This window comes from Bufo gargarizans, chromosome 4 (assembly GCF_014858855.1).
Source record: "Bufo gargarizans isolate SCDJY-AF-19 chromosome 4, ASM1485885v1, whole genome shotgun sequence".
In the NCBI taxonomy this organism is placed as follows: Eukaryota; Metazoa; Chordata; class Amphibia; order Anura; family Bufonidae; genus Bufo; species Bufo gargarizans.
In genome coordinates this window covers 520,851,428-520,877,836 of record NC_058083.1, presented here as the reverse complement: position 1 = coordinate 520,877,836, position 26,409 = coordinate 520,851,428, and the positions used below count along the sequence as shown (strand labels likewise).

Here is a 26,409-nt window from a genome sequence, read left to right as displayed (position 1 = left end):
CCCAAATAGTAATTTCCCCCACACTGCCCCCCCAAATAGTAATTTCCCCCCACACTGCCCCCCAAATAGTAATTTCCCCCCACACTGCCCCCCATATAGTAATTTCCCCCCACACTGCCCCCCCCAAATAGTAATTTCCCCCCACACTGCCCCCCCCAAATAGTAATTTCCCCCCCACACTGCCCCCCCCCAAATAGTAATTTCCCCCCACACTGCCCCCCCCAAATAGTAATTTCCCCCCACACTGCCCCCCCCAAATAGTAATTTCCCCCCACACTGCCCCCCCAAATAGTAATTTCCCCCCACACTGCCCCCCCAAATAGTAATTTCCCCCCACACTGCCCCCCCAAATAGTAATTTCCCCCCCACACTGCCCCCCCAAATAGTAATTTCCCCCCACACTGCCCCCCAAATAGTAATTTCCCCCCACACTGCCCCCCAAATAGTAATTTCCCCCCACACTGCCCCCCCAAATAGTAATTTCCCCCACACTGCCCCATATAGTAATTTTCCCCATATAGTAAGTTCCCCCACACTGCTCCATACAGTAATTTTCCCCATATAGTAAGTTCCCCCACACTGCTCCATACAGTAATTTCCCCCACACTGCCTCCCATGTAGTAATTTCACCCACAAAGTACGGTAATTTGCTGCCCACACTGCCCCCATCAAGTAATAACCCCACACACTGCCCCCCATCAAGTAATAACCCCACACACTGCCCCCCATTAGATCATTTTACCTGACACTGCCATCCATTAAGTAATTTGCCCCCACACTGACATCCATTAAGTAATTTTCCCCCCACACTGCAATCCATTAAGTTATTTGCTCCCACACTGCCATCCATTAAGTGATTTGCCCCCACACTGCCCCATCATTAAGTAATTTGCCCCCCACACTGCCCCATCAAGTAATAACCCCCCACACTGCCCCCCATTAGATAATTTCCCCCCACACTGCCCCCACAGTATTAATTTCTCCACACTGCCCTCACAGTATTAATTCCCCCCATGGTAGTAATTTGCCCCTACAGTATTAATTGTCTCCCACACTACTCCCACAGTATTAATTTTCCCCATACTAGTAATTTGCCCCCCCCTGTTCCTTCAGTAATGTCCCCCAAAGTCGGCAGTTGGCACACAAAAAAATAAAAAAATAAAAGCTAATACTTACCTGTGTCCCAGCCGGCGCTCACTCGTAGATGGTGCAGGCGTGCGCACACACGTCAGTGTGCTGCGTCCGGGCACAGGCACTGCGTGATGACATCATCACGCCCGCCTGCACCAGGATTTTACTACCGCATAGGCTTCAGGCCTGCTAGGCCTGAAGCCTATGGTGGTGATCGGCGGCGGGGCAGGGAACTATGCGCTCCCGTGCCCCGCCGTAGTTTGTGGGCGTTTGGGTCGTTGGGCCCCCCAGCGATGCCGGGCCCGGGGCTACCGACCCAAACGCCCCAATTATAATCCGCCACTGGCGGACTGCAAAACAGTTGCGGACGTGTGAATGGACCCTTATGGTCCGTGGTAGCGCAATCCATAACAGAATTTTTAGATAACCTGAACCTTGTACGCTGAACTTGAAACACAAGTTCCCTCAACACTAGTCGCAACGTTTTAGCTCATAGCTTGAAAAAAAGAGACTCTGTGAATGAGCTGAAAACATTGCGACCACAGGAGTTAATAAAGTGTATGAGAGTGCAGATTTTTTTTCTATATGTGTGTGTGTATATATATATTAGAACACAATGGCGGCACTGGACAGAAAAAAATAAAAATGGCGGGTGCTAGGTCCAAGGGTGTAGCTGCTTACCCCGTAGAAATAGATAGGAAAACCGGACAGCACTCCAGGTAAAAGAAAAATGGTATTTATTCACCCGTGTGGTAAGGCAACGTTTCACCTCATACAAAGAGCCTTTTTCAAGCCATTTGTCTTTTACCTGGAGTGCTGTCCGGTTTTCCTCTATCTATATATATATAATTTAGGGCTGCACGATATGGGAATTTTGTGCGATTGCGATTAGGGCACTAAATATTGCGATTACGGTATGCAATATTTTAAGGGAATTGTGCTAGAGGTCTATTTGCTTGGATTTTCAAAGCAAAAGCACACAAATTACTGATAATGCTGAAATGTAGTTATGCTTATCTCAATTACTGAAATGCACAGTGTTTTTCAAAATAAAACATCTTTTACTAAATTAAATAACATTTGCATTACTGCAAAAGTACAAAATACAAAACTTGCCATTTTCTTAAAGGGGTTGTCTGGGTTCAGAGCTGAACCCGGACATACCCTTATATCTCATGCTCCGATGCGCTCCCGTGCCCTGCGCTAGATCGCGCAGGGCACGGGCTCTTTTGTTTTCAATAACACACTGCTTTTTCTGCTAACTTCCGCCCAGCAGTGTGTTCGGTGACGTCACCGGCTCTGAGGGGCGGGCTTTAGCTCTGCCCTAGCCGTTTTACTGGCTAGGGCAGAGCCAAATCCCGCCCATCAGTGCCGGTGACGTCACCGGGGTTCCTGTCAGCCCCATGGAGAGCCCCGGTACGTCACCGGAACTCAGAAAAATGCCTTTGCCCTGTGCAATTTAGCGCAGGGCAAAGGAGAGCATCGGAGCATGAACTGCTCCGATGCTCATGTCAGGGGGGCTGCCGGGGTGAAAATGGAGGGCTGTCCAGGTTCAGCTCTGAACCTGGACAACCCCTTTTAATAGCGCTGCACAGAACAGATAAATAAAATAGAATAAATAAAAGCACATTTGTTCATTAAAATAAGGACTTGCCTCCAGCCCCTCCTCCCTCCCCGCACAGTAACTGATGTATCGCCGGCCGCTCGGTGCAGCATAGCGGCCGGCGATACATCCGTGTCAGCCACGTAAAAAGTCAACCATCGCTTTATAAGACACACTGCCATTTTCCCCCCACTTTTGGGGGTAAAAAAGATTGTCTTATAAAGCGAAAAATATGGTAATACAATTGCAGCATTTTTGGGTCGGCCAATTGGCGATTGCGATATGGCGATTTATTGCGATTGCTTTGGCGATATATTGTGCAGGCCTAATATATATGTCATTTATCAAACTGGTGTAAAGCAACCAATCAGATTCCACCTTTCATTTTTCACCTTTTATGTGTACATAGCATTGGTGTCATCACATTGTACTAATCTGTGTGGGACAAGTGACCACTCACTGTGCAGACTGCACACAATACTGTATTCAGAAGAGAGTGCAGGTAGTGAGAGCGTCAGTAATGAGATCTATATCAGGCTTATAACGCCATGGTTCTGACTGTAGATGACTGCACTAATGTTACCAGCAGAAATATCTATTGCATCCACAAATAATGGACTTTCTACAGAATGGAAAGTGAGAAATAGATCTGCTGATTACAGGCTGTAGCATACTGTAAGACTCACCATATAGTGGTTTGGAATGAAACCTTACTACCAAGGTACTTGCCAGTTCCAGCAGCCTATATGTAAGTGGCTGCTAGCTGTGCTGTGTAACAGGATGTGGCGGTGGGGCAGGGCTGTGCAATGTAACAGGATATGGGGGCGTGGCTGTGCAATGTAACAGGATGTGGGGGCGGGGCTGTGCACTGTAACAGGATGAGGGGGCGGGGCCAAATGGTTCTTATCTGCCGACACATTCTATGTTTCTATACCAGTAAACAGACAAGTGCAGTTTTATTATGTGCTGCATTACGGTAAAATATGGGTTTATTGATGTTTAGTGCACAAAGGTGTCCATAGCCTTTAAGTCAACGAGTCCATTAAAGTGGTTTTCTCACCTTAAAGTGATAGTTTATGGTCGTATGGGTTGGACCTCAAGGACCTCTACCAATCCTGGGAATGAAGAGTGATAAATAATGTTCTAAATTTTCCCCTCACAGCTGCGCTCCGGGCCTGCAGCTCCATTTAAGAGAAACTGTAGAACAAAGCTATTATTTCTCATCTACCTACTGACTGTATAGCGACAGACATGACACAGTCCCTGTAGGACTGTCGCTGTATGGCTGGTGCTTGGCTTCTCCATGTGTAATCATTTCTAATGTTACGTCTCCTCCTTCCTAGTGATGAAGACTTCTTTGAGCAGTGCGGAGAAGATGCTTGTCACTACCTCTCCTTCCAGCGTCACCTCATATTCTTCCTGGTTGTCGCCAGCGTCCTCTCCATTGCCATCATATTGCCGGTCAACCTCTCTGGGTCTTTACTTGGTAATTGCTTATTTATTGCCTGAGCTGCATCGTTATGTCAGATTATTATATCTGCCCAATATGGAGGGAGCTCTTCATGCTCGTCAGCTGATCCCTACATATTTTAGTGCCCGCACATGAATAGTAGCAGATGTCCCTCTGTACTCTGGACTCGGAGGAATGAACAGCTCCCCTGATCGCCTCACGGGAGAGCCGTTCAGGCCCTGGGAGTGCAGTGCTCCCGGGGAAAGCCACTGCAGATGCCATGGTGGCAATTCACCTTGGCATATGAGGGGTTAAATGTCTGTGATCGTCATTATCATGATCTCTGGAGCAGGCACCATTTTTAAAGGGACATCTCTCGTATATATGTACAGAGAATGTCCTTAAGGAGTTGGTGGATAATTAAAAAAAAAATGTTTTTGAGTATTTTAGCGCCCCTTGAGCCTGTTTTCTTACCCCATGTCCCACTACTTCAGACCATATGTGGGGATCCTCTGGATGCCCTCACTAGTACTCTTACAACCAGCCGGACACACCGTCTCAGACCGGTGACTGCATTTTTTACTTTCTGGGGTTTCACAACTGAGAACACCCCTCATTTTGTATTTTTCTGTTTCAAGGCTCTCCCTATAACTGTGACAACTTCTAACAGTACTTGTGGCTGGTGGCAGTTGAAGGATAGAACTGAGCATGTGCGACCACCTCAGTGAGGTGGACAGAAAAATAAGCAAAAGAACAATTAGCAGGTGACACTACACAGATGCATTGTACTGAATAACTCAGTGGCTATGCTCAGTTCTTAATTACATGCAATTACTAAAGAATTCAGATCCAGGTGCAGGTTGAAAAGATGTTGGATATTATTCCCGTGGGACAACCTCTTTAAAGGGGTTCTCAGGAATGATTTAAAGTGGCCGCATGTAACCTGTCCATGAATGTGAGCAGGACTGGTTAACTCCACTTGCAGAGCTGCCTGCAGTGGGGGCCTCCGTACACACTACACAGGTATGATATGCCATCATGGCTGAGTAGCCTAACAGGAACGCTCACCAATATGTACCATATGCAAGTGCCGGAGCGTCGTGAGGCCTCCCTACACATGTGCCCTTTGACAGATTTTTTTAATTTTTTATTTTTTTTTGTATTTTAAGAAATGGACCCTTATAGCTTCGGCAGGACCACAATAGCAAATTTACAGCATGAGTAAGTATTGGCCGATGTTTTATACTTTGCTTTATTTAAAAGGGCTGTCCCGTTACAACAACTTATCCCCTACACACAGGATTGGAGGTTAAGGCTGAGTTCACATGGGCGTGACTGATTTGTTCAGGATGCGTCCCGGGTGTACGGCGGCGGCAAACCCGCGCGAGTAGGTACCCAATTGCAGTCAGTTTTGACTGCGATTGCGTTCCGTTGTTCAGTTTTTATCGCGCGGGTGCAATGCGTTTTGCACGCGCGTGATAAAAACCTGAATGTGGTACCCAGACCCGAACTTCTTCACTGAAGTTCAGGTTTGGGTTCGGTGTTGTGTAGATGTTATTATTTTCCCTTATAACATGGTTATAAGGGAAAATAATAGCATTCTTTAATACAGAATGCTTAGTAGGTGGTCAATTGAGGGTTAAAAAATAAAAAATTAATTAACTCTCCTTCTCCTCTTGATCGTGTAGCTGCCGGTCTCTTCTTACTTCTTTAATCATGAGCTGCCGGCTAAAGGACCTGTGGTGACGTCACATCACATGGTCCAATCACATGGTCCATCACCACGGTGATGGACCATGTGATTGGACCATGTGATGCAGCCCCATAGAGCTATATGGATCAGCAGCGCAAATGCCTGTCCGTGGCTTCATTCAAATGGGAGAGCATGGGCAGATTTGATCACTTAACCCCTTATCTTCATAGCGGTCAAAGTGACATTTTTTGATACAGAGCTCTATACCCCCTTCAGAGTCATAGACTTAAAGGGGAGATGCCATAAATGTCTGATAGATGTGGGACCCACTCCTACTTCTAGGATGGGTGACCGCAGACCCCGTCATGCTCCACACTGCCCATTTGGCCACTGCATCCATTCTGTGAGAGGTGGCCAGGTATGTGGAAACAGCAGAGCTCACTGGGCTACACTGTTTCTGCAATTCCCAGTCACTTCTGTGGGAGTTGGCCGTTTCTGTAAACCCGTCCACTTTTTGGATGCGTTGACCAGCAGGACAAGCTCTGAGACCCACACCTTCAAATCCCAGACATTTATAACCTGTGGATATACCATACATGTCTGAGATGAGAATATGCCTTTAAATCATAAAATGTCGATTTCCTGCAGCCACCACTAGAGGGAGCTTACTGTATACTGTGCTAGTAATGGCTTCCACTTTGTAGATAAGCAGGTGAATGTTCCAGCTCGTCTGCTAAAGATGTGTTTCATCAACCAACGTTGCTCTTTATTGGGTGTTATCGGGACGTATGTGACCGTTTTGGGTGTTCGATGGGTTCTGAGGTTCGCTCCAGAACACAGCGGACCTCGGTTTCCATGAGCCTTCTGTAATGTCATGTGTATTTGCAGGGACAGTCTCCTTTGGGTCCACACGGTCATAGCCATCATATTTCTCATCCTAATCGTCGTCCTCATGCGACATCACACGTCTGCCATAAAATACAAGAAGGAGAATCTGGTGAGTACAGAAGAGTTCGTCAGCCCTATAAACCCCAACTCCTATGACACGAACCACGTGACCCTGAGGACCAGGTGCTATTCCCTACAGGGACGGGCCACTTGTGGGTAATGGAAAAGCCATTGCCGGATGTTCCTATAATAAATTGATGGGATTTATTGTCCTTCTCTTCCTCAGGTGGAGCAGACGCTGTTCATAACGGGGCTGCCCCGTGATTCTGATAAGGAGACCATCAGCAGTCACTTCAGGTAGGAGCGAGGGTGGCAGCGTTTCTGAGGCTCCGTTCCCCTGCTTCCCTTTAACGGGGTTCTTCGGCTACAGATATTACGATAGGTCATCGATATCAGATCGGTGGGGGCCCAGTGCCCAGCACTTACATCAGGCAGCTCCTGGCACTGAAAACTATAGCCTGGCATGGCCAATATACAGTGCTTGAAGCCTTCTTGTTCCATCTCTGTACAGCTGATCAGTGGAGGTGCTGGGTGTTGGACCCTCACAGATCCTGAAGGTCTTTAATATCTGTAGTCAAGACCACCCCTTTAAATTTATAAAGATCTGACTGCCAACAGCCACCAGTAGGTGGAGCTCATTGAACATGGATTTCTACAGCTCCATATGTGGTAGGCTTCACTACTCCCTCTAGTGGTGACTGCGTAATATGCAGAAAATGATTACCTGCTGTTTCTCTTGTAGTGAAGCCTATCCAACATGCCGAGTGGTCGACGTACATTTGTGCTATGACATCGCTGACCTTCTCCGAGTTTCCAGTGAGAGGTAAAGACAAGTTAGCTTCTTGTAGTTTATAATCCTGCGCTCCTTCTCCGCTCTCCTGTGAGTTTTTGGTGCTTGTAAATAGCAACTAATTACAAAAAGGAGATTTGCAGTGTAAAGCATGGGAGGCACCCAGGAGGAAAATCATCCCCAGCCAGTAACTGAACTGTCTAAAACTGACAACTCTGGATGCTCTCTCGTTTAATTAGTCAATTGGTTGTCAGAATACATTTTGAAGAATTTTGCTTGGAGCGCTAGACAGAACTTCTGAAGAGCCGATCTCCTATTTCCCTGAGATTGGAAGTTGCTAGTACAGCATGTTTGGATTGGATCTGGGGTCCAAGAGCTTAGGGCACGGATAGTCCAACCATATCCCACTTTGACTTATTGCATGATGGAACCCAGTGGGACCTGACGGACGTCAAAAGACTCCTAATGGGTTGCGTCATTTTGTCAAAATATCGTTCCTTCCTGCGCTGTTGCTACCACCAAATACTGATGAAGGCTCTAAACCAGGCGTCAGCAACCTTCAACACTCCAGCTGTTGTGAAACTACAATTCCCAGCATGCTCTATTCATTTCTCTGAGCGTTCTGAGAAGAGCAGAGGAAGTATGCATGCTGGGAGTTGTAGTTTCACAACAGCAGGAGTGTCGGAGGTTGCCTACCCCTGCTCTAAACAAAGGTGTGAATGTAGTACTATAAAGTACCACCGGGTGGCAGCAGATAACAGCATTGGAAAAGAGCCTAATGGAAGTGGCTCAGGGCTGACTTTACTGTAAAATGAGCCTCAAGATGCCCCCTGGCTAAAAAACAAAAACACAAATGCATCCTTTTTTATAAAAAAATTAATAATATATTGACGTAGTGCAAAAATTACTGATTTTTAAAGGGGTATTCCCATCACAGACAGTGGGGCATATTGCTAGAATATGCCCCCATTGTCTGATAGGTGCGGGTCCCCGCACCTACAATGAGAACGGAGCAGGGAAATGAACGGAGGGCGCACTGCGCATGCGCAGCCTCCCTCCATTCGTTTCTATCGGGCCACCGAAAATAGCCAAACGCTGGCTCGGCTATTTTCATCTGCCCCATAGAAATGAGTGGGAGCAGGGGCCACGCGTGCGCTTCCATTCACTTCTACGGGAGCAGCACTTGGTGGTGGATGGACAGCTCTCCCCGCTCTGTTATCGTTGTAGGTGCGGCTCCCAGGGTGGGACCCTCGCCTGTCAGACAGTGGGGGCATATCCTAGCGATATGCCCTCATTATCTGTGATCGGAATACCCCTTTAAGGACTATCTGTGAACTTGCAAATAGTCCTGTTCCAGAATCTGGGACATGCACCAGAAGGTCCATGCGTGACTTCACAGCTATTGGCTTCTTTAGATACTGTTGTCTGTTAGTGGCACCTGGTGGTCTAGGCTTGTGAAGCTGTTACTGGTCATATCCCTGGTGGTCTAGGTTTGTGAAGCGGTTACTGGTCATATCCCTGTGGTCTAGGTTGGCCAATGCCTTATTAGTACAGTATCTGGCTGTATAATGTGGTAAAGTGTTTAATGATATAATCCTCAGTAGTCTTGGGTGTTAAATGGTTAAATGATGAGGTTTTTCAGTGCATCGTGGTGTAGCTGTTAATTATACAATCCCTGGTGGTCTAGGGTGGCGACTGGTTTAATAGTAAAGTTTCTGATGGTATATTAGGGGGAAGCAGGTAATTGTAAAATTTGCGGTGGAGAAGGGTAGTGAATGGTTTAATGGTAAAGTTTCTGGCAGTAAAGCGGTTAATTGTACAATCCCTGGTGGTCTAGGGTGGTGAAGGGATTCAATGAGTGAATTTATTTATAAGTTGTTGTTTTTTTAGGAAACAAGCTGAAAAAAGCCTTGCGTACTATATCAAACTGCATACCAGAACCGGGGAGTACACTTTTATTAACTCCAAGCCATGTGGACAGTTCTGCTGTTGTGAAGTTTCTTGCTGTGAGCGGGTAAGTACCCACAGTGGTCACCTAGGGTCATTAAACCATTAATAAAAAGGGATTATAGGAGGATGTATAGGGCAGATTTAATGTAACTGGTGTAGATTTGATTTTCTGGCGCAGGGGCTGGTCTGTGCCTCTTAACAAGTGGGTGACATTGTGCGCTGATTTGGGAAAACTCACTGCTGAGTAATGTGCAGCCTGCAGAAACTGTGACAGCCGGTTCAGACCTGAGCGCTGTGTATGCGCGATTCTCCGGCGTCTCACATACGCGGCTCCGGTAGTATGCGAACGCCCATCTTCGCGCGTTCCCAGAAGTCTATGTACGGGAACGCGCGACAAGACGCCCCAAAGAAGCTCCTGTACTTCTTGGGGCGTCGGGCGTTTTACAGCGCGATCGTACGCGCTGTAAAACGCTCAGGTGAGAACCATTCCCATAGGGAATCATTGGTTCTTGCCTGTTGAGCTTTTTACAGCGCGTAGGAACGCGCTGTAAAACGCTCAGGTCTGAACCCAGCCTAACCCAGCTTTCCCAGACTCCTGAGTGATGTGAAATATCATTCAAGCCGATGTGACTGCTGAGGCCCGTGATTGTCCACAGCGGTCACAGGACCAAGCTACTTCCTAGTCCAAAGTTGGACAGCCCCTTTAAGCCTATTTACTGGCAGGGTGGGTCAGTGTGTTTTTTTTGCCTTTTTAATGTGTTTTATATTTGTGTATTTTTGTGATAATGTATTTTATATGATATTTTACCCCTAGATTGAAGCTATTGAATATTATACTGCAGTCAAAGAGAAGCTGGAGCTGGAATACGCATCCAAGCTGGAGCAGACGCGTACTATGCCCATTGGGATAGCTTTTGTGACTTTTTCTGATAAGTCCATGGTGACTTTGTAAGTGCAGCAAGCAGTCAGAGAGGACATTATATATGTGGTAAGGTTGTGGAATTATTAGGATTTTGTGTTTTCTCAGCATCCTGAAAGATTTCAACGCCATCAAGTGCCATCGCTACAAATGTGCGACAGAACCGCAGCCATCGCGCTTCAGCAAACAGCTTCAGACCACAAAGTGGTCGGTGACCTATGCCACCTACCCGGAGAACATCTCGTGGTAAGCTGGGTGCTTTTAACCCTTTCCCTGACAAGGACATATATCCTACATCCTTGCAGGGTGGCACTTTAGTTGCCAAGGACAGCTGTATATATCGGGCTGTATAGCAGCTAGAGCAGGTACGGACTGCCCATAGACCCTACAGGGAAATATCCCATGTGGGCCAATGTCGAGGGAGCCACCCAAGCCCTCCTCATGGCTGCCAGCTGGATCCATAATGATCTGATGCTCTCAGCATTAATTAATGCTAGGGGCATGAGGTACTTATGCACCTGGCCAGCGACCACAGGTGCCCTTCTGAACTCAACTGTATCACCGTCCTCAGGATGGTGATACAGTTGAATACTTTGACGAGGGTGGCAATATTTTGTGCGTTTTGCTTCTGCTGGGGCGGTATTTTGTGCTGCACTATGTTCTGTGGTCCCTGCCCACTTGTGTTGTCTTCTGCCAATTTGGACCCGCCTACAACATGGGGTCACTTTTAGGTTTCCAGGGTCACTTCAAGTTCCTAGTCTGCCCCTGAGCTAAGCAGATTGCGGTGCTAGCAGCCATACAGCTGGAAATAGAGCCTAGTGAAGTGGGAGCTGCGTATACTCCCAGCCCAGTCTGTAAAAGCTCTGTTTCCAACTGTATATAGGCTAGCAGCTGAGACGGAGCAGTTTGGCGAAGCCCCTCTTACCTTCACCCAGCTATGATCTAATCAGCATGGGGCACGGCACGACAGGCTGTAGGATGAGGAGGAGAGGTATAGATCCTATTATTCCTATGTTACTGTACATGACCCCAGAGGTGGGACAACATGGACCTCTGTGCATGTCATCAATCCCCCCCCATCAATCAGAGAACATGCCTATTCTCTCACAATACAGAAAAGGAGTGAGATGATGACCGCTTGCCCATCTAATCGCTCCTCTGACATTTACCACCGTTCGGATTGTGCTATGGATAAAGTCCTAGCAAACATCACTCATATACACCCATGCTCCATGACTATCACCATAAATGATCGTTTTCAGTTCGTTGTACAGAAGAAAAAAAAAGTCTACTTTTTATACCAGTGTAATACAGTTTTTTTTTGTTTTTTTTTGGGCTGATATTATGGATGCAAATTCTGGACCTCGAGCGGTTCATCTAAACCTGAGTTATGGCGCTTTTACTACCGTCCTGAAGAATCGCAGGAGGTTCAGGTCTTGTGTCCAAAATCCGGAAGCAATAAAACATCTGGATGACGCCCTTACTTTACTCAATATATTAGGTTTAGGGATTTCTAGTTTTCAGTCAGGATTCCAGTTAGTATAGATATTGCAAACGTTGGTTGGCGCACATGATTGTAGACATGTGGTATGTGTCAACTCCTAACAGCTCAAGGCCTCTTTCACACGACCGTATGGCTTTTTCAGTATTTTGCGGTCCGTTTTTCAAAGATCCGTTGTTCCGCTTTTTGTTTCTGTTCCGTTTTTCCGTATGGCATATACAGTAATTACATAGAATAAATTGGGCTGGGCATAACATTTTCAATGGATGGTTCCGCAAAAACAGAACGGATATGGAAGACATACGTATGCATCCATTGACTTGAATGGAGCCTCGGAACGTGATTTGCGGGCAATAATAGGACATGTTCTATCTTTCAACAGAACGGAAAAACGGAAATATGTAAACGGAATGCACACGGAGTACATTCCGTTTTTTTTGTGGAAACATTGAAATTAATGGTTCCGTATACGGACCGCAAAAAAAAAAAAGGCTCGTAAACGGGGGAAAAAAACGGTCGTGTGAAAGACGGGCAAATATTGCATGGCCTCTCTTTCAGCAATTTTTGAGAGCACATGCTCTCGTGTATGCAGATAGAAATTGATTTTATAATGTTTTTGTGTGCACGTATAACTTAGCTGCAATACCAAGCACATCCTGTGGAGAGGTGTGGCACTGTTTCAGATCTTTACTCACTCTTCATTATCTTTTATTATAGGGGGAATATCTCCAAGCAGGGAGTAAAATGGTGGGCACGGTGCCTGGCAATCAATTTTTTCCTTTTCATTGTGCTGTTTTTCCTCACCACACCATCTATTATTATTACTACGATAGACAAATTCAATGTCACCAAGCCCATCTACTATCTGAATGTAAGTAACTTTCATGGCTTTTTGTATACAAGCATAAAGCCCATTTCGGTGCGGGACATAAAAAAAAATTAAAAAAAATGAGACTACAGCAATATAGATACAGCATGTAAATGAAGTAGAGCTGTTAACTCTTTATGTGACAGCAGCATAGGGTAAAAGGGGAGGGGCTGAGCTAGTGAGTATATAGTTTAATATTTTATTAAATGGGTTTTCACCCAGGTCCCCCCACCAATCAGCTGTTTGAGGAGGCAGCAGCAATCTAGTGAGTGCCGCTCCCTTCTGACAGCTTATCCTAGTCCATGTGCCGATCAAATGTCCTAGAAGCAGCTCAGCCCCATAGAATGGAGTGGGGCTGAGCACAATACCAAGCACAGCCGTCATACAGCGCTGTGCTTGGTAAGCTCTGAGAAGGCCGTAGCGTTCAAAGTAGCGCTGGTGCGTTCTTAAACAGCTGATTGGTGGGTGACCCCAGTGTCAGACTCCCACCGATCAGATAAAAATCTCTGAAAACCCTTTTAATTTATTTAATATAAAATGATGTTTAACTGCTGCTAAGACTCAGAGAGAGTCAGTAAATCCTGCTTCCTCCACCCACCCATAGAAAAGGCTTGCAAGTCCTGCTTTCCCATCCCATTCATAGAGAAAGCCTGTGAGTCCTGCTTCCCCCACCCACTCATAGAGAAAGCCTGTGAGTCCTGCTTCCCCCGCCCACTCATAGAGAAATAATGTGAGTCCTGCTTCCCCCGCCCACCCATAGAAAAGGCTTGTGAGTCCTGCTTTCCCATCCCATTCATAGAGAAAGCCTGCGAGTCCTGCTTTCCCATCCCATTCATAGAGAAAGCCTGTGAGTCCTGCTTCCCCCACCCACTCATAGAGAAAGCCTGTGAGTCCTGCTTCCCCCGCCCACTCATAGAGAAATAATGTGAGTCCTGCTTCCCCCGCCCACTCATAGAGAAAGCCTGTGAGTCCTGCTTACCTCGCCCACTCATAGAGAGAGCCTGTGAGTCCTGCTTCCCCCGCCCACTCATAGAGAAAGCCTGTGAGTCCTGCTTCCCCCGCCCACTCATAGAGAGAGCCTGTGAGTCCTGCTTCCCCCGCCCACTCATAGAGAAATAATGTGAGTCCTGCTTCCCCCGCCCACCCATAGAAAAGGCTTGTGAGTCCTGCTTTCCCATCCCATTCATAGAGAAAGCCTGCGAGTCCTGCTTTCCCATCCCATTCGTAGAGAAAGCCTGTGAGTCCTGCTTCCCCCACCCACTCATAGAGAAAGCCTGAGTCCTGCTTCCCCCGCCCACTCATAGAGAAAGCCTGTGAGTCCTGCTTCCCCCGCCCACTCATAGAGAAAGCCCGTGAGTCCTGCTTCCCCCGCCCACTCATAGAGAGAGCCTGTGAGTCCTGCTTCCCCCGCCCACTCATAGAGAGAGCCTGTGAGTCCTGCTTCCCCCGCCCACTCATAGAGAGAGCCTGTGAGTCCTGCTTCCCCCGCCCACTCATAGAGAGAGCCTGTGAGTCCTGCTTCCCCCGCCCACTCATAGAGAGAGCCTGTGAGTCCTGCTTACCTCACCCACTCATAGAGAGAGCCTGTGAGTCCTGCTTCCCCCGCCCACTCATAGAGAAAGCCTGTGAGTCCTGCTTCCCCCGCCCACTCATAGAGAGAGCCTGTGAGTCCTGCTTCCCCCGCCCACTCATAGAGAGAGCCTGTGAGTCCTGCTTCCCCCGCCCACTCATAGAGAGAGCCTGTGAGTCCTGCTTCCCCCGCCCACTCATAGAGAAAGCCTGTGAGTCCTGCTTCCCCCGCCCACTCATAGAGAAAGCCTGTGAGTCCTGCTTCCCCCGCCCACTCATAGAGAAAACCTTTGCTTTTTGTGGTGACAGTATATAAAATTTGTTAAAGAAAAGAGTCCAAAAATAAATTTAAAGGGGTTCTGCAGTTATTTTAAACTGATGATCTATCCTCTGGATAGATCATCAGCATCTAATCAGCGGACCCCGTCGATCGGCTGTTTGAGAAGGCAGCGGCGCAGGCAGTAGCGCTGTGGCCTTCTCGCTGTTTACCACTGGCCCAGTGATGTCACGACTAGTATTAATAGCCTGGGCGGGGCTAAGCTCCATTCAATTGAACAGAGCTTAGCCCCGCCCAGGCCAGTGATACTAGTCGTGACCTCACTGGGCCTGCGGTAAACAGCGAGAAGGCCGCGGCGCTACTGCCAGCGCCGCTGCCTTCTCAAACAGCTGATCGGCGGGGATCCCGCGTGTCGGACCCCCGCCGATCAGACGCTGATGAGCTATCCAGAGGATAGATAATCAGTTTAAAATAACTGTAGAACCCCTTTAAATGTAAAAGTAGGTCTGTCAGTCCCCCCTGTCTTTGCTACTTTGATTGACAGGGCCAGGCAGTGGAAAAGCAGCCAGAGGAGGGCTGACCACAGAAGGGAGCCCGGCTTAGATGCGACAAGAGCAATGGTGACTCCCTCATTGCACTAAAGGCCTAATTTGAATATTAAGAAAAGGTATCATAACTCAGGATGCAAACTTGGATCTACAAAAGAAAAACAACGTTTTAACCAGGTGACCCCCAGCTAAGTGTCTGCGCAAACAGTTGGAAAGGGAGATTCTCTTTAAACAGCTTTTTTTCATAAAAATACTGAATGCACTCATAAGGAGTATACATCTCGAGCTCAGAGAACTGGCAGACCTGCTTTACTTTTGATAATTTCATTTATTTTTGGACTATTTCCTTTATCAAAATCGTCACTGGAAAAAGTGAAATAAAACAAAGGGAAGGGAAGGAAGAGAGAAGATGGAGCCGCGGCTCTCAGGGAGAGTCACTACTATCTGCCGGTAATACCGCTTGTATTCTTTCTTCTTGCAGAACCCGGTGATCAGCCAGTTCTTCCCCACCCTCCTGCTGTGGTCGTTCTCCTCCTTATTACCAACCATCGTGTATTACTCAACCATCTGGGAGGCCCACTGGACAAAGTAAGATGAGATGTGTTAGTCCTGCTAGACTGGGCCATATAGAATAAATTTATCCCTGTGAGCCGAAATCACAGGGACCCCATTGTACGGATGATTGCTTCCCGAGCCCCGTGTTCTCTGAATACAATCGGCAGAAGGGATGTCACATTGTTCTGCTGCTGTCTGCTCAAACCATTCAAGTATCACAGGCTGCCAAAAACAGCGCCTGATGTCTACTGGCAAAGCAAAGAGGGTTCTGCCTTATTTTTTACATCCCCCTATAGCAGGAACAGTTTCTCTCTTGAAATCAATTTTTTTATCCAGTGCATGCTTGCGGAAAGAAAAAGCATTTTTGCAAATCTACCGTTTCATGTACACAGCCCCTATGCAGATTTATGTGCACCAGACTGACCCTGAGGTCAGTGGGGGACTTTACCACGTGCCTGGTGTGCAGCCGGTTTAACTACACACAGGACCAGGGGGTGAGGGTTCCCTTACCAGCTGTAGAGCAGTGTGCCCAGACTGCAATGTGGAGGTTAGCAGTGCAACAGGGGAGGAGCTTAATGGCGTAATGCAGTGGAGCTTGATGGCGTAATGCAGTGGAGCTTAGCGGAGCAACATGACTATGCTTGGATCCCAGAAATGCTAAATTCACCCATGCCTGCGGTCATGTGTGTGGCCGCGGACCTGCAGCTGAGTGCAGTGGAGGCTGGGCCCGCCACAAGGGGGCTAAGGAAGACTGCCGGTTCCAGATGGCCAGCAAATGCACTTGAGGATGAGTGGAGCAGGATGGTGTCGGTCACAGTCACCGTTGCTATACCATTGCCGTGTACAGTATATCTTTTTAACACATTGGTGGATAACATTCAAAAATCCCAGCTTGAAGAGTCAAATCTATGTGGGGCAGGAGAGGACAGCTGCAGAGGGAACGCCCACTGAGCTCTGAACTTGCAGCTCCACCATCAAGCATGTCAGAAAATGCATTTAGTAAAGTGCCACAAAAGTTTTCCAGCATTTACAGCTTCATCAATCTTTTTTTTTTTTATATACAGGTCTGCAGAAAATCGTATCATGATGCATAAAGTCTACATCTTCCTCATCTTCATGGTCCTCATTTTGCCATCTCTTGGCCTGACCAGGTTAGTGTCCTGTCCTCTGTAACACGTGTCTGACTGGCGGAGCCGCGTCCACCTCTTCAGCCTGTGTTGTTTTGCAGCTTGGACGTCTTCTTTCGGTGGCTCTTTGACAAGTCCTCCCACGTTAACGGTCAAATCAGACTAGAGTAAGTCCGGAGAAATCACAGCGCTGATGGTTACATCATCTTGGCCAATCGTCTGACATGTGATCATGTACGTCTTGTTGCTTCTGTCTTAGATGTGTCTTCCTGCCGGATCAAGGCGCCTTCTTTGTCAACTACGTCATCGCCTCAGCGTTTATTGGCAATCCGATGGAGCTGCTGCGTCTTCCAGGCCTCATTTTGTACACCTTTCGCATGATAGTGGCCAAGTCTGCTGCTGAGAGACGGAACATAAAGCAGGTTCTTACTTCCTTCTAAAGGCTAAAGGGGTTGCCTAAAAGTGACAACCACTCTGTTGGGGTACATGGGCGTCATATGGGAATGTAAACCCCCATAGAGAGCAGAGATCCTCTATGTGAGAGCGGTCCCACTCTGGAGGACTTGGTCTGTCGTTGCATCACATAGGCATGTAATACTACATTTGCCCTGTAGAGGCTGCTGCAGGAGTATTGTATGGTCAGACAGGCCTTCTACCGCCATACAGACGATCTCCGGGGATCAGGGAAGTATGACTCACGGCGGTGTGGTTCTTCCAAAACAACCCCCGTAATACCTTATTTTTTCCTGATTTACATTGCGGAACTTCAATGTGGTCTATTGAATTATAAAAATAGGACCTCTGACCTGACAGCGGCACCGTGCAGAGAACTGCTGTAAAACTCCATTCAGTTTAATGGGGTTGTGATGCCGCTCCCTGCACAGTAGAAGGAGACACTGTGCAGGCAAAACTCTGAAAGGGTCAGAAGCTGAAGCTCCTTCACAAGATTGTAGGGGTCTTTGCAGCTAGGTCCCACAGATCAGGAAGTTTAATGCCATCACTTTTTGAGGTGGAGCACCCCTTTTAAAAACAAAAAAAATACATGGCGCTAATGTGAACAGAGAATAAATCTTGGGTAAATTTTCTAGAATAATTTTGGGTGGAAGGAAAGGAATACTTTGGTGTCAAGAGACTTAAAGAGGTTCCCCAAAAAAAGCGACGCACCTGGTTGTGTGTGGTATTGCAGCTCAGCCCCATTCACTTCAATAGAACTGAGCTTCAGTACCAAACACAACCCATGTGTGGCGCTGTTTCTGGGGGAAAGCAGCCATGTTTTATTCTAATCTAATAGTGGTTGATGATAAGGAAGAGGAGCTGATGAGATCCCCTTGTGCTGATGCCTGTCTCCTGTCCTCTAGCACCAGGCCTTTGAATTCCAGTTCGGAGCCATGTATGCCTGGATGTTGTGCGTGTTCACCGTTATCACTGCCTACAGCATCACCTGCCCCATCATTGTGCCTTTTGGTAAGTCAAAGCATTGCAGGTGGGGGGGGGGGTTCCAATTTGGTTGTGACTGTAAATGGGCATATATCACCTAGATATTTTTGTTTACTCAGATACTAATACATAGTATTTTTTTTTTTTTTTATGTAGATTTTTTAAAATTCTATTTTCTGCACATAATAATTTACAGCAATGCAGAGATTTTCTTTACAGCATAGGAAACTGTAGTCTGGAGATAACTCAATGAGGGGGAGTGTTGCGAGCATGCTCTGTGACCTGTGCAGAGGTCATTGTGCAGTGAGGGGAAGTAGATAAGCTGCGGCATCGCCTATTGTGAATGGTGGATCCTGTGTAATCTGTATATACCGTACGCAATGTCTGTCATTGTAATGATAATGAGATGACTGCTGAGACGTGTTAGCCTTTTATAAGGCTCAGTAGCGGCCAGCATGAAAACTGCAGGATTTTTTATTCCTCTCAAATAATCGGCATGGAAAATTTGAAAAAAAACAAAACAAAAATATATTATCAAACAATTTACAAAAAAAGTTTAAGGTACATTTTTTTTTTGATTTCAACAATAGATTGTTTTCTGGTGCCACATTAACAAGGTGGTTAAGTGCGCATCTACTTCTGGGTCTCTTGCCCCCCGTGGGTACAGATGTAGTGAGGTACCAATAGTGCCAGAATGCCCGCCGGATACTTACGGCAGTTTTTCCTCCCCAGGTTTGATCTACATGTTGCTGAAGCACCTCGTGGACAGACACAACCTGTACTACGCATATCTGCCCACAAAACTGGACGGCGAGATCCACTTTTCAGCCGTCAAACAGTCCCTGGCCGCCCCGATATTGTGCATTATGTGGCTCTTTTTCTTCACTCTGCTTCGAATGGGTATAAACCACCTCCATTCTCCACCTCCCCCCCAATGCTCGGAAGGGAGCGGCAAGTCGTAGATAATAACTGTATATTAGAAGGGGTGTAACGATCGTGGTCGCAGAGGGTGCGGCTGGGCCTGGCGGGGGGAGCCCGGCACTGTCGCTGTACTTCATGCCGGGCACCGTCTGATCGCTCCTCACAGCATCATCACATGCGGTTGGTCTGGCTTCTATCAGGCCCCAGCGCTGCCCTTCTAGGTTGACGGAGCCTAACATCGGTCACGCTCCACCCACCCGAGTCATACGTGAAAACTACTAGTAGGGTAGCGCTGGGGACTGATATATGCAGGGCCTGGCATGACGTACGATGACAGTGCCGGGCCCTGTTACATGTGAGTGAAGACTGGGGGAAAATGACTGGGGGGCACTATAGGGAGGTTACTTGGGGGCAGTGGAAGGACATTACTGGGCGCAGTGGGGAAGGGATATTATTGTTACCAGATACTGAGGTTGTAATGGTCGCAGAGGGTGTGACCGGGACCGGGCCCAGCGGGTGGGGGCCCATAGAACTCTAGTTACGCCATGGTATATTAGTACCATGTATACCGCATGTAGTTGTGTCAGGGATGGGTTCTGGCATCTAAAGGGGGGTTTCTGAAGCTGTATCTGTGGCCAACCGCCAAGTCGACTTGCATTAAAAAAGGCTCCGTCTTCTTGAGAACTGATGTTTTTAATTTAAAGAAAATCTATTTCTTTAGGTTTCCAAGGTGCCACACTGTTCAGCCTGATTGTCATGCTGATAACGATCCTCATCAGTATCTCCTATACTTGTTTCGACTGCCTCAAACATCTCAGTCCTTTGAATTACAAGGTGAGGGTTTCATCTCTGAAATGTACAACGTCATTTTCTCTTCCTTTTACGATTTCTAGGAAACTGGGGGATGGCAGCTGTTGTCCAAACTGGACATCCCATTTAAAGGGAATATCTCCTGTATGTAATTTTGGTTGAATAAATTGAATATCAGTCTGTAAAACACTTTTTTCTTGTTGAAAACTTTTTAACAATTTTTTAATCCTTCCCTGGTGGTGACCATATTAGAGGGACACACTTCCTTCTTGTATTGTCTGTATAGGCAGTGTAGAAGGGTGCCTCTGCTTTATGGCACCTATATTGAGTAGGAGTCAATGGTCAACATTGTCCATAGTCCAAAAGAGTCTCCAGGAAGTGAGGGAATAGAGCCGGACCCCCTGAGACAAAGGAGTGACAGGGGAGCTGCATACAGAGGCTTATCTGTGTGTAAAGGGTAGTTATCCTGCTTTATCTAGGCCTTCAGCAGTACAATAGAGCTGCCATTAAGTCGCCAGCCCTGTAGTGATAATGAGATGACTCTGCTCGTTCTGTCCCAGTCTACACTGAGGTGATGAAAACAGGAAATGTCACAAAGCTCTCCAATTAAGTTTAGTCTAGGTTTAAAGGGATTGTATGGGACTGAAATATTGATGACCTGTTTCAGGATAGTAATCTGCATCTTATTGGTGAGAGTCTGACTCCCGGCACCCCCACCGATCATCTATTGAAACAGTAACACTTGGGCGAGATCTGTGGCCTCTTCCCCGGCCTTTGACGTCATGTCCATTGGTTACATGACCTTTCTGCATTCAAGTGCTTGGTAGCGAATGAAGTGTCCGCAGCTCCTTTTAAACAGCTGATCGGCAGGGGTGCTGGGAGTCTGACCGCACCGATCAAATATCGATGACCATCAATATATAATTATATTTTTATTTCTATGCAGATAGAAGAATCTACTCCTGGAGCAGACACTCCATTCAAGAAAGAAGTCCCTCCAAAGTCACTGGTGAGTATCAGCATCTTCAGATGCTTAAAGAGCCTCTGGCAGCATGATCAACCCTATTAAAGCAGGCATACTTCTTGGTAGGGTTGATCATGCTGATTAAAATGATACCTTTCGTTTGTCTGTATGTTAAACAGCTGCAGAGATATGTGTTTTTATTCATATACAAATTAGCACATTGGAGCACCAGGGGGCACGGCTGAATCCTTGGAGCACTGCTTTTGTAACACCCCTGTTCACTTCCCCCTCCCCTTGATTGACAGGGCTAGAAATCCTAAAGCTGTGCCCTAGCATGTACATATCATCATATACACTACTTACTATATCCTTACTTTATTGAGAAAATAGGTTTTCTTTGCTTAGAAAGCTAATATACAGTATATCACTGGTTTGTTCACAGGCACAATATATGATTATAAAGGCACCAGTAATATGTCATAGCTTTCTAAGTATAAAAACCTCTATTTTCAATATAGTAAGGCTATAGCCTTTTATTGTGGGCTAAATGAAGGAGGAGAAAAATAAATGATTAATACGATTTTAAATTCTACTGGTCCCATATTTGGCAAAACCCCCAAACTGCAGAGAATATTCGCAATTTTCTGAGACATTCCCAGCCACCTTGAGGCTGTCTTGTCCTGACAATGGGCGGGACTTGTGTTAGCTCCACCTTGTATATGGGTGGTCCTGCTGGGTTTGGGTCGTTTCTGGGGGTAGGACCTAAATGCACTGAATTTTCCAACACGAATGGTTGTATAGGTAAAAAAAAATTCTTATGATTTATGTACTTTTGCACTATAAAAGCACTCTTAGTAGAAATAATGTTTTATTTTATTTTTGTTCTGTCGGCAAAGAGTTATATTTTTAAGGTGTCCCATAACTCTGCGGTTTTTATTTGCCCTGCTGCGGCCGCCCCCATTATAGTGAATGGGTCCGGGGCGGACTTCCTGCAGAACACGTGTGCAAACGTTCGTACGGATCCGGTAGGCTGTTCCCCTACCGGACAAGCTAGTGTGAAAGAAGCTTTATTCAGTTTTACTAGTTTTGCACTATTTAAAATAAAAATAAATTTTTTTTTCAAGTCCTGCTATGGAGCTTGAACATTGCACCCTCCCCTTAGGCAGGCCCTAATAGGCACTTAAGCATGGCAGACCGGTTAGGCCTCCTCCCCCAAGCTGGCATGAGGAACCCATTAGCGCGCACAACCTTCCAGCTGTACACATAGCTTTTTTTGAAAAATTCCCTAATATTTTGTCGTTGGATCCTGGACCAGCAATGAATTGCTTTCCATCTGGCCTGTAAATGAAGTAGGTGATAGAAGTATAACTGCAGTCAGACTACACAGGGTTTGTTTGTTGTCTGTTACCTTGGAGACGCATTAGAAGCTGTGGAGACAAAACGGTCATACTTTTTGATAAGGACTATGTATGACGCTGCTCCTATTTCTGTTTTGGATACATTGGAGCAAAATAGATTTAGTGGCAAAGGTGCTCAAATCCTTCAAGGAAATGAAGAGGTGCAGGGTGCTTAATAAATTTGACACATTTTTTTGGCTGTCCGCATGTCAGAAAAGCAAATCTACTAGCCAGCTGGTAAAAAAAAATTTTTTTATTATTATTTATGCCATACCCGTCCCCGCTTATACCCAAGCAAGTCAAAAAAGCTGCAAATTTTTTTGCACCAAAATTTGAGAAAATGGGCACAAGTCACATAATCATGATGGTTGGTGTCGTATACCTGCCTCCCCTAATGACTGCATTGGAAAGATCACCCCTGATCTGAAGGATCAATGTCCTATGTACATTATCCCATTTCTTCGAGAGGAGCCCCCCTCTCCAGCCATTTTTGTGTCCTCTCCCAATTTGTATCACGTTGTTTGCCCCTCTCTGATGCAATGCTGTCATTTCAGACGTACGTCCCCAGTGTCTTGAAAGCTTCGCCATCCGAGAGCACTCAGCTGGAGCAGGATTTCCATCCGTCATACGGAGCCGTGGAGGACACAGAGACGACGACTCACACAGACGAGGCTCACCACGTATCGTGGGACGTCCCTGAGTCTATGGAAACCAAAGACCAGTCCTAGTGCGACAGCAGCGACCAAACACACCAGTAGATAGGAAGGAACTCTGCCTGCAGGATACCTGCTTAATGGCCCATCAGAACCGGAGTTGTCCCTGAAGACAAGCTGCTATGATGGGGGTGATGACTGCATAGCCCATTGCTGCTCCACTGCTCCTATCAACAGGACATCTACAATCTTGTAAAGGGTTTGTCCCATTAGGACGACCTGTATGAATGTGCCCCTTTTAAATCATAGTGGGACACCCGATGTTAGCAATAGCAGAGCGCCACCTCAAATGTTTAAATTGAAATCATGTAATTCCACATTTCTCCTGTAGTGGTCACTAGTATCCAGCTGCAACACCAGGGGGGTCCTTTAAAGGGGTTGTCCGGGTTCAGAGCCTCCATTTTCACCCAGGCAGTCCCCCTGACTTGAGCATCGGAGCAGTTCATGCTAAATCGCACAGGGCAAAGGCATTTTCAGGAGTTCCGGTGATGTACTGGGGCTCTCCATGGGGCTGCCAGGAAGCCGGCCCTGATGGGCGGGATTTAGCGCTGCTCTAGTCAGTAAAATGGCTAGGGCAGCGCTAAAGCACGCCCATCAGAGCCGGTGACGTCACCGAACACACTGCCGGGCGGAAGCCTCCGCCCGGCAGTGTGTTATTGTAAACAAGAGAGCCCTTGCCCTGCGCAGGGCAAAGGAGAGCATTGGAGCATCAACTGCTCCGATGCTCAAGTCAGGGGGGCTGCCTGGGTGAAAATGGACAGCCCCTTTAAGCCCATAGCATACTTGGTCCTATTTCAGTTTTTCCCACCAAATGTTATCTTTTTTTGTTTTTTACTGTATGGATTCACAGACACTGATATTGACCACTGAGGATTCAAGGGAATGTAGTTATGATTGATCCCTGGGGTTTATAGAAAAATATGGCTCTTTTCTTCCAAAATAGTGCCACATCTTTCCACAGATTCAGCCGCATGCGCATTACCATAGTTAAGGCTACTTTCACACAGTTTGGCTTTCCGTTTGTGGGATCCGTTCAGGGCTCTCACACGCGGTCCAAAACAGATCAGTTTTACCCTAATGCATTCTGAACGGAAAAGGATCCGCTCAGAATGCATCAGTTTACCTCTGTTCAGTCACCATTCCGCTCTGGAGGCTGCTTGTAGCGTTTTGGTGTCCGTCTGACGAAACTGAGCCAAACTGATCTGTCCTGACACATGTAAGTCAATGGGGACGGATCCGTTTTCTATGACACAATCTGGCACAATAGAAAACGGATCCGTCCTCCTATGACTTTTAATGGTGTTCAAGACGGATCTGTCTTGGCTATGCTAAAGATAATACAAACGGATACGTTCTGAACGGATGCAGACGCTTGTATTATCTGACCGGCTCTGTCTGTGCAGATCCATGACGGATCCGCACCAAACGCGAGTGTGAAAGTAGCCTAAGCCGCAATACCAGGCAAAACCTATTGCCAGGCGCTGTTCTAATCATGGACAACCCATTGATAGTTTGTATAGGGCATCCTCAGAAGTACATCCTTTTTTTTTATTTTTTTTATGCCATATCAATCCATGCATGATGTATTACGGAGTTAGTCTCCCCTAGTAGCATTGCGGAGACTATCTATAACGTACATCACTCAACAGAACACTATATGGCGGCACACAGTATTCTGCCATGTGCATGAGTCCTAAGGCATTATGTCCATGTCTCCATTAGTGGAGCAGCAATTCACTGACCAGTGGATTTCCATTAGCAGTCAACCACTAGGACTGGTTTGATCTGCATATTCCCAACATGCTGCAGTAGCCTTAAAGGGAGTGTGTCACCACTATGCCTTGTTGGGCTAGCTCAGCTGAATGTGGCGATACCTTTCACTAAATGATTCTTTGCTTCATTCTGGAGAAAAAGGACTTTTATGCCATATGTAAATGAGCAGTTAAGTGCACCGAGGGCGGGCCCAAGCCTTTCTTTGCACCCTTGCTCCTACTACTTTCTGTGCCAGTGCGTTCATCTCCTCCTTCATTGACGGGGTCAGGGCTCTGCATAGTCATGTCACCTGGACCTGTCAGCCAAAAAGAAGAGGGAGGAGCTGGCAGAGGAAGCAGGAGGAGCAAGGGTGCACAGCGTGGCATGGACCCACCTTCGGTGCACTTAACTGCTCATGTGCATATAGACTAAAAGTACTTTTTCTCCAGAATGCGGCTCGGGCTACATGGAGACATATATCATGCAGCAATAAGTCACGCGACTGCAACATGTGTCGTGCAACATTTTTTCCAATGATAGTCAATGCGACTGCGACATGCAGCGACACGACAGTTGCAGAAAAATACAACTTGGATGGATTTTTTTTCAACGGTCGTGTCGCAGCATCTTATGGTGCGATACCATTGACTATCATTACCAGTAGCCCTAGCCTAAAGCAACAGATCGCTACTACATCCTGCTGAGTTAGGCCTACAAGGCAGTGTGCCGGGTTTATCAGTGAATTTCCAGGTGACGCACTCCCTTTAAGGGATCCTGAATACACATAATAATTGCCAAAGACTTGTATATATACTTTTGTGTTACTGTAATATACGGATGTATATTTTATAAATAAATGAATTGAAAAGTAAAAGCGTTCTTGTATTTGGTCAAACCGGCAGTGCCGCGGAGTCCATGACCGCGACCCCTTTATCAGCATTTACAATGAGTGCAGGACATGGCTGAATACAGCTACCAATATAATACGGACGCCCCAGAAGAGAATGTGCGTGCTGAATTAATTTGCACGTCATCAAATCTCTTAAGTTCTTGGGGCTCATCCCAGGATCCTAATGTCCAAGATCCAGCAATATCGCAGCTAGGACGGCACACTTCGGGGTTAATGTCAGCTGAACATTTATTGAGGCTGGAGGACAAACATGAGGCAACATGCTGACTGACATCATTACCAGCAGTAAGGGTACTTTCACACTAGCGTTTTTCTTTTCCGGCACTGAGTTCCGTCCTAGGGTCTCAATACCAGAAAAGAACTGATAAGTTTTATTCCCCCATGCATTCTGAATGGAGAGCAATCCGTTCAGGATGCATCAGGATGTCTTCAGTTCAGTCACTGAACGGGGTTTTGGACGGAGGAAATACCGCAGCATGCTGTGGTATTACCTCCGTCCAAAATTCCGGATCAGTTGCATAAAAAATACTGCAATGCCGGATCCGTCCTTTCCGGTCTGCACATGCGCAGACCGGT

The 26,409-nt window shown here is 46.7% G+C and overlaps 1 protein-coding gene across 1 annotated transcript in view; it reads left to right on the top strand.

Annotated features, from left to right (window-relative positions):
- Nucleotides 1-23,659, top strand: part of TMEM63A (transmembrane protein 63A) — a 50,952-nt gene extending 27,293 nt beyond the window's left edge. Inside the window, exons 6-23 of the mRNA XM_044291802.1 lie at nt 4,078-4,220; nt 5,354-5,405; nt 6,766-6,874; nt 7,052-7,122; nt 7,568-7,648; nt 9,506-9,629; nt 10,380-10,513; nt 10,593-10,730; nt 12,703-12,856; nt 15,729-15,835; nt 16,867-16,953; nt 17,031-17,096; nt 17,189-17,351; nt 18,288-18,393; nt 19,099-19,266; nt 20,009-20,121; nt 21,044-21,106; nt 23,013-23,659. Of these exons, the coding sequence (XP_044147737.1) occupies nt 4,078-4,220; nt 5,354-5,405; nt 6,766-6,874; nt 7,052-7,122; nt 7,568-7,648; nt 9,506-9,629; nt 10,380-10,513; nt 10,593-10,730; nt 12,703-12,856; nt 15,729-15,835; nt 16,867-16,953; nt 17,031-17,096; nt 17,189-17,351; nt 18,288-18,393; nt 19,099-19,266; nt 20,009-20,121; nt 21,044-21,106; nt 23,013-23,186 (2,053 nt within the window). The 3' untranslated portion in view covers nt 23,187-23,659. The remainder of the gene's footprint in view (nt 1-4,077; nt 4,221-5,353; nt 5,406-6,765; nt 6,875-7,051; nt 7,123-7,567; nt 7,649-9,505; nt 9,630-10,379; nt 10,514-10,592; nt 10,731-12,702; nt 12,857-15,728; nt 15,836-16,866; nt 16,954-17,030; nt 17,097-17,188; nt 17,352-18,287; nt 18,394-19,098; nt 19,267-20,008; nt 20,122-21,043; nt 21,107-23,012) is intronic.
- The last annotated feature ends 2,750 nt before the right edge of the window (nt 23,660-26,409 follow it).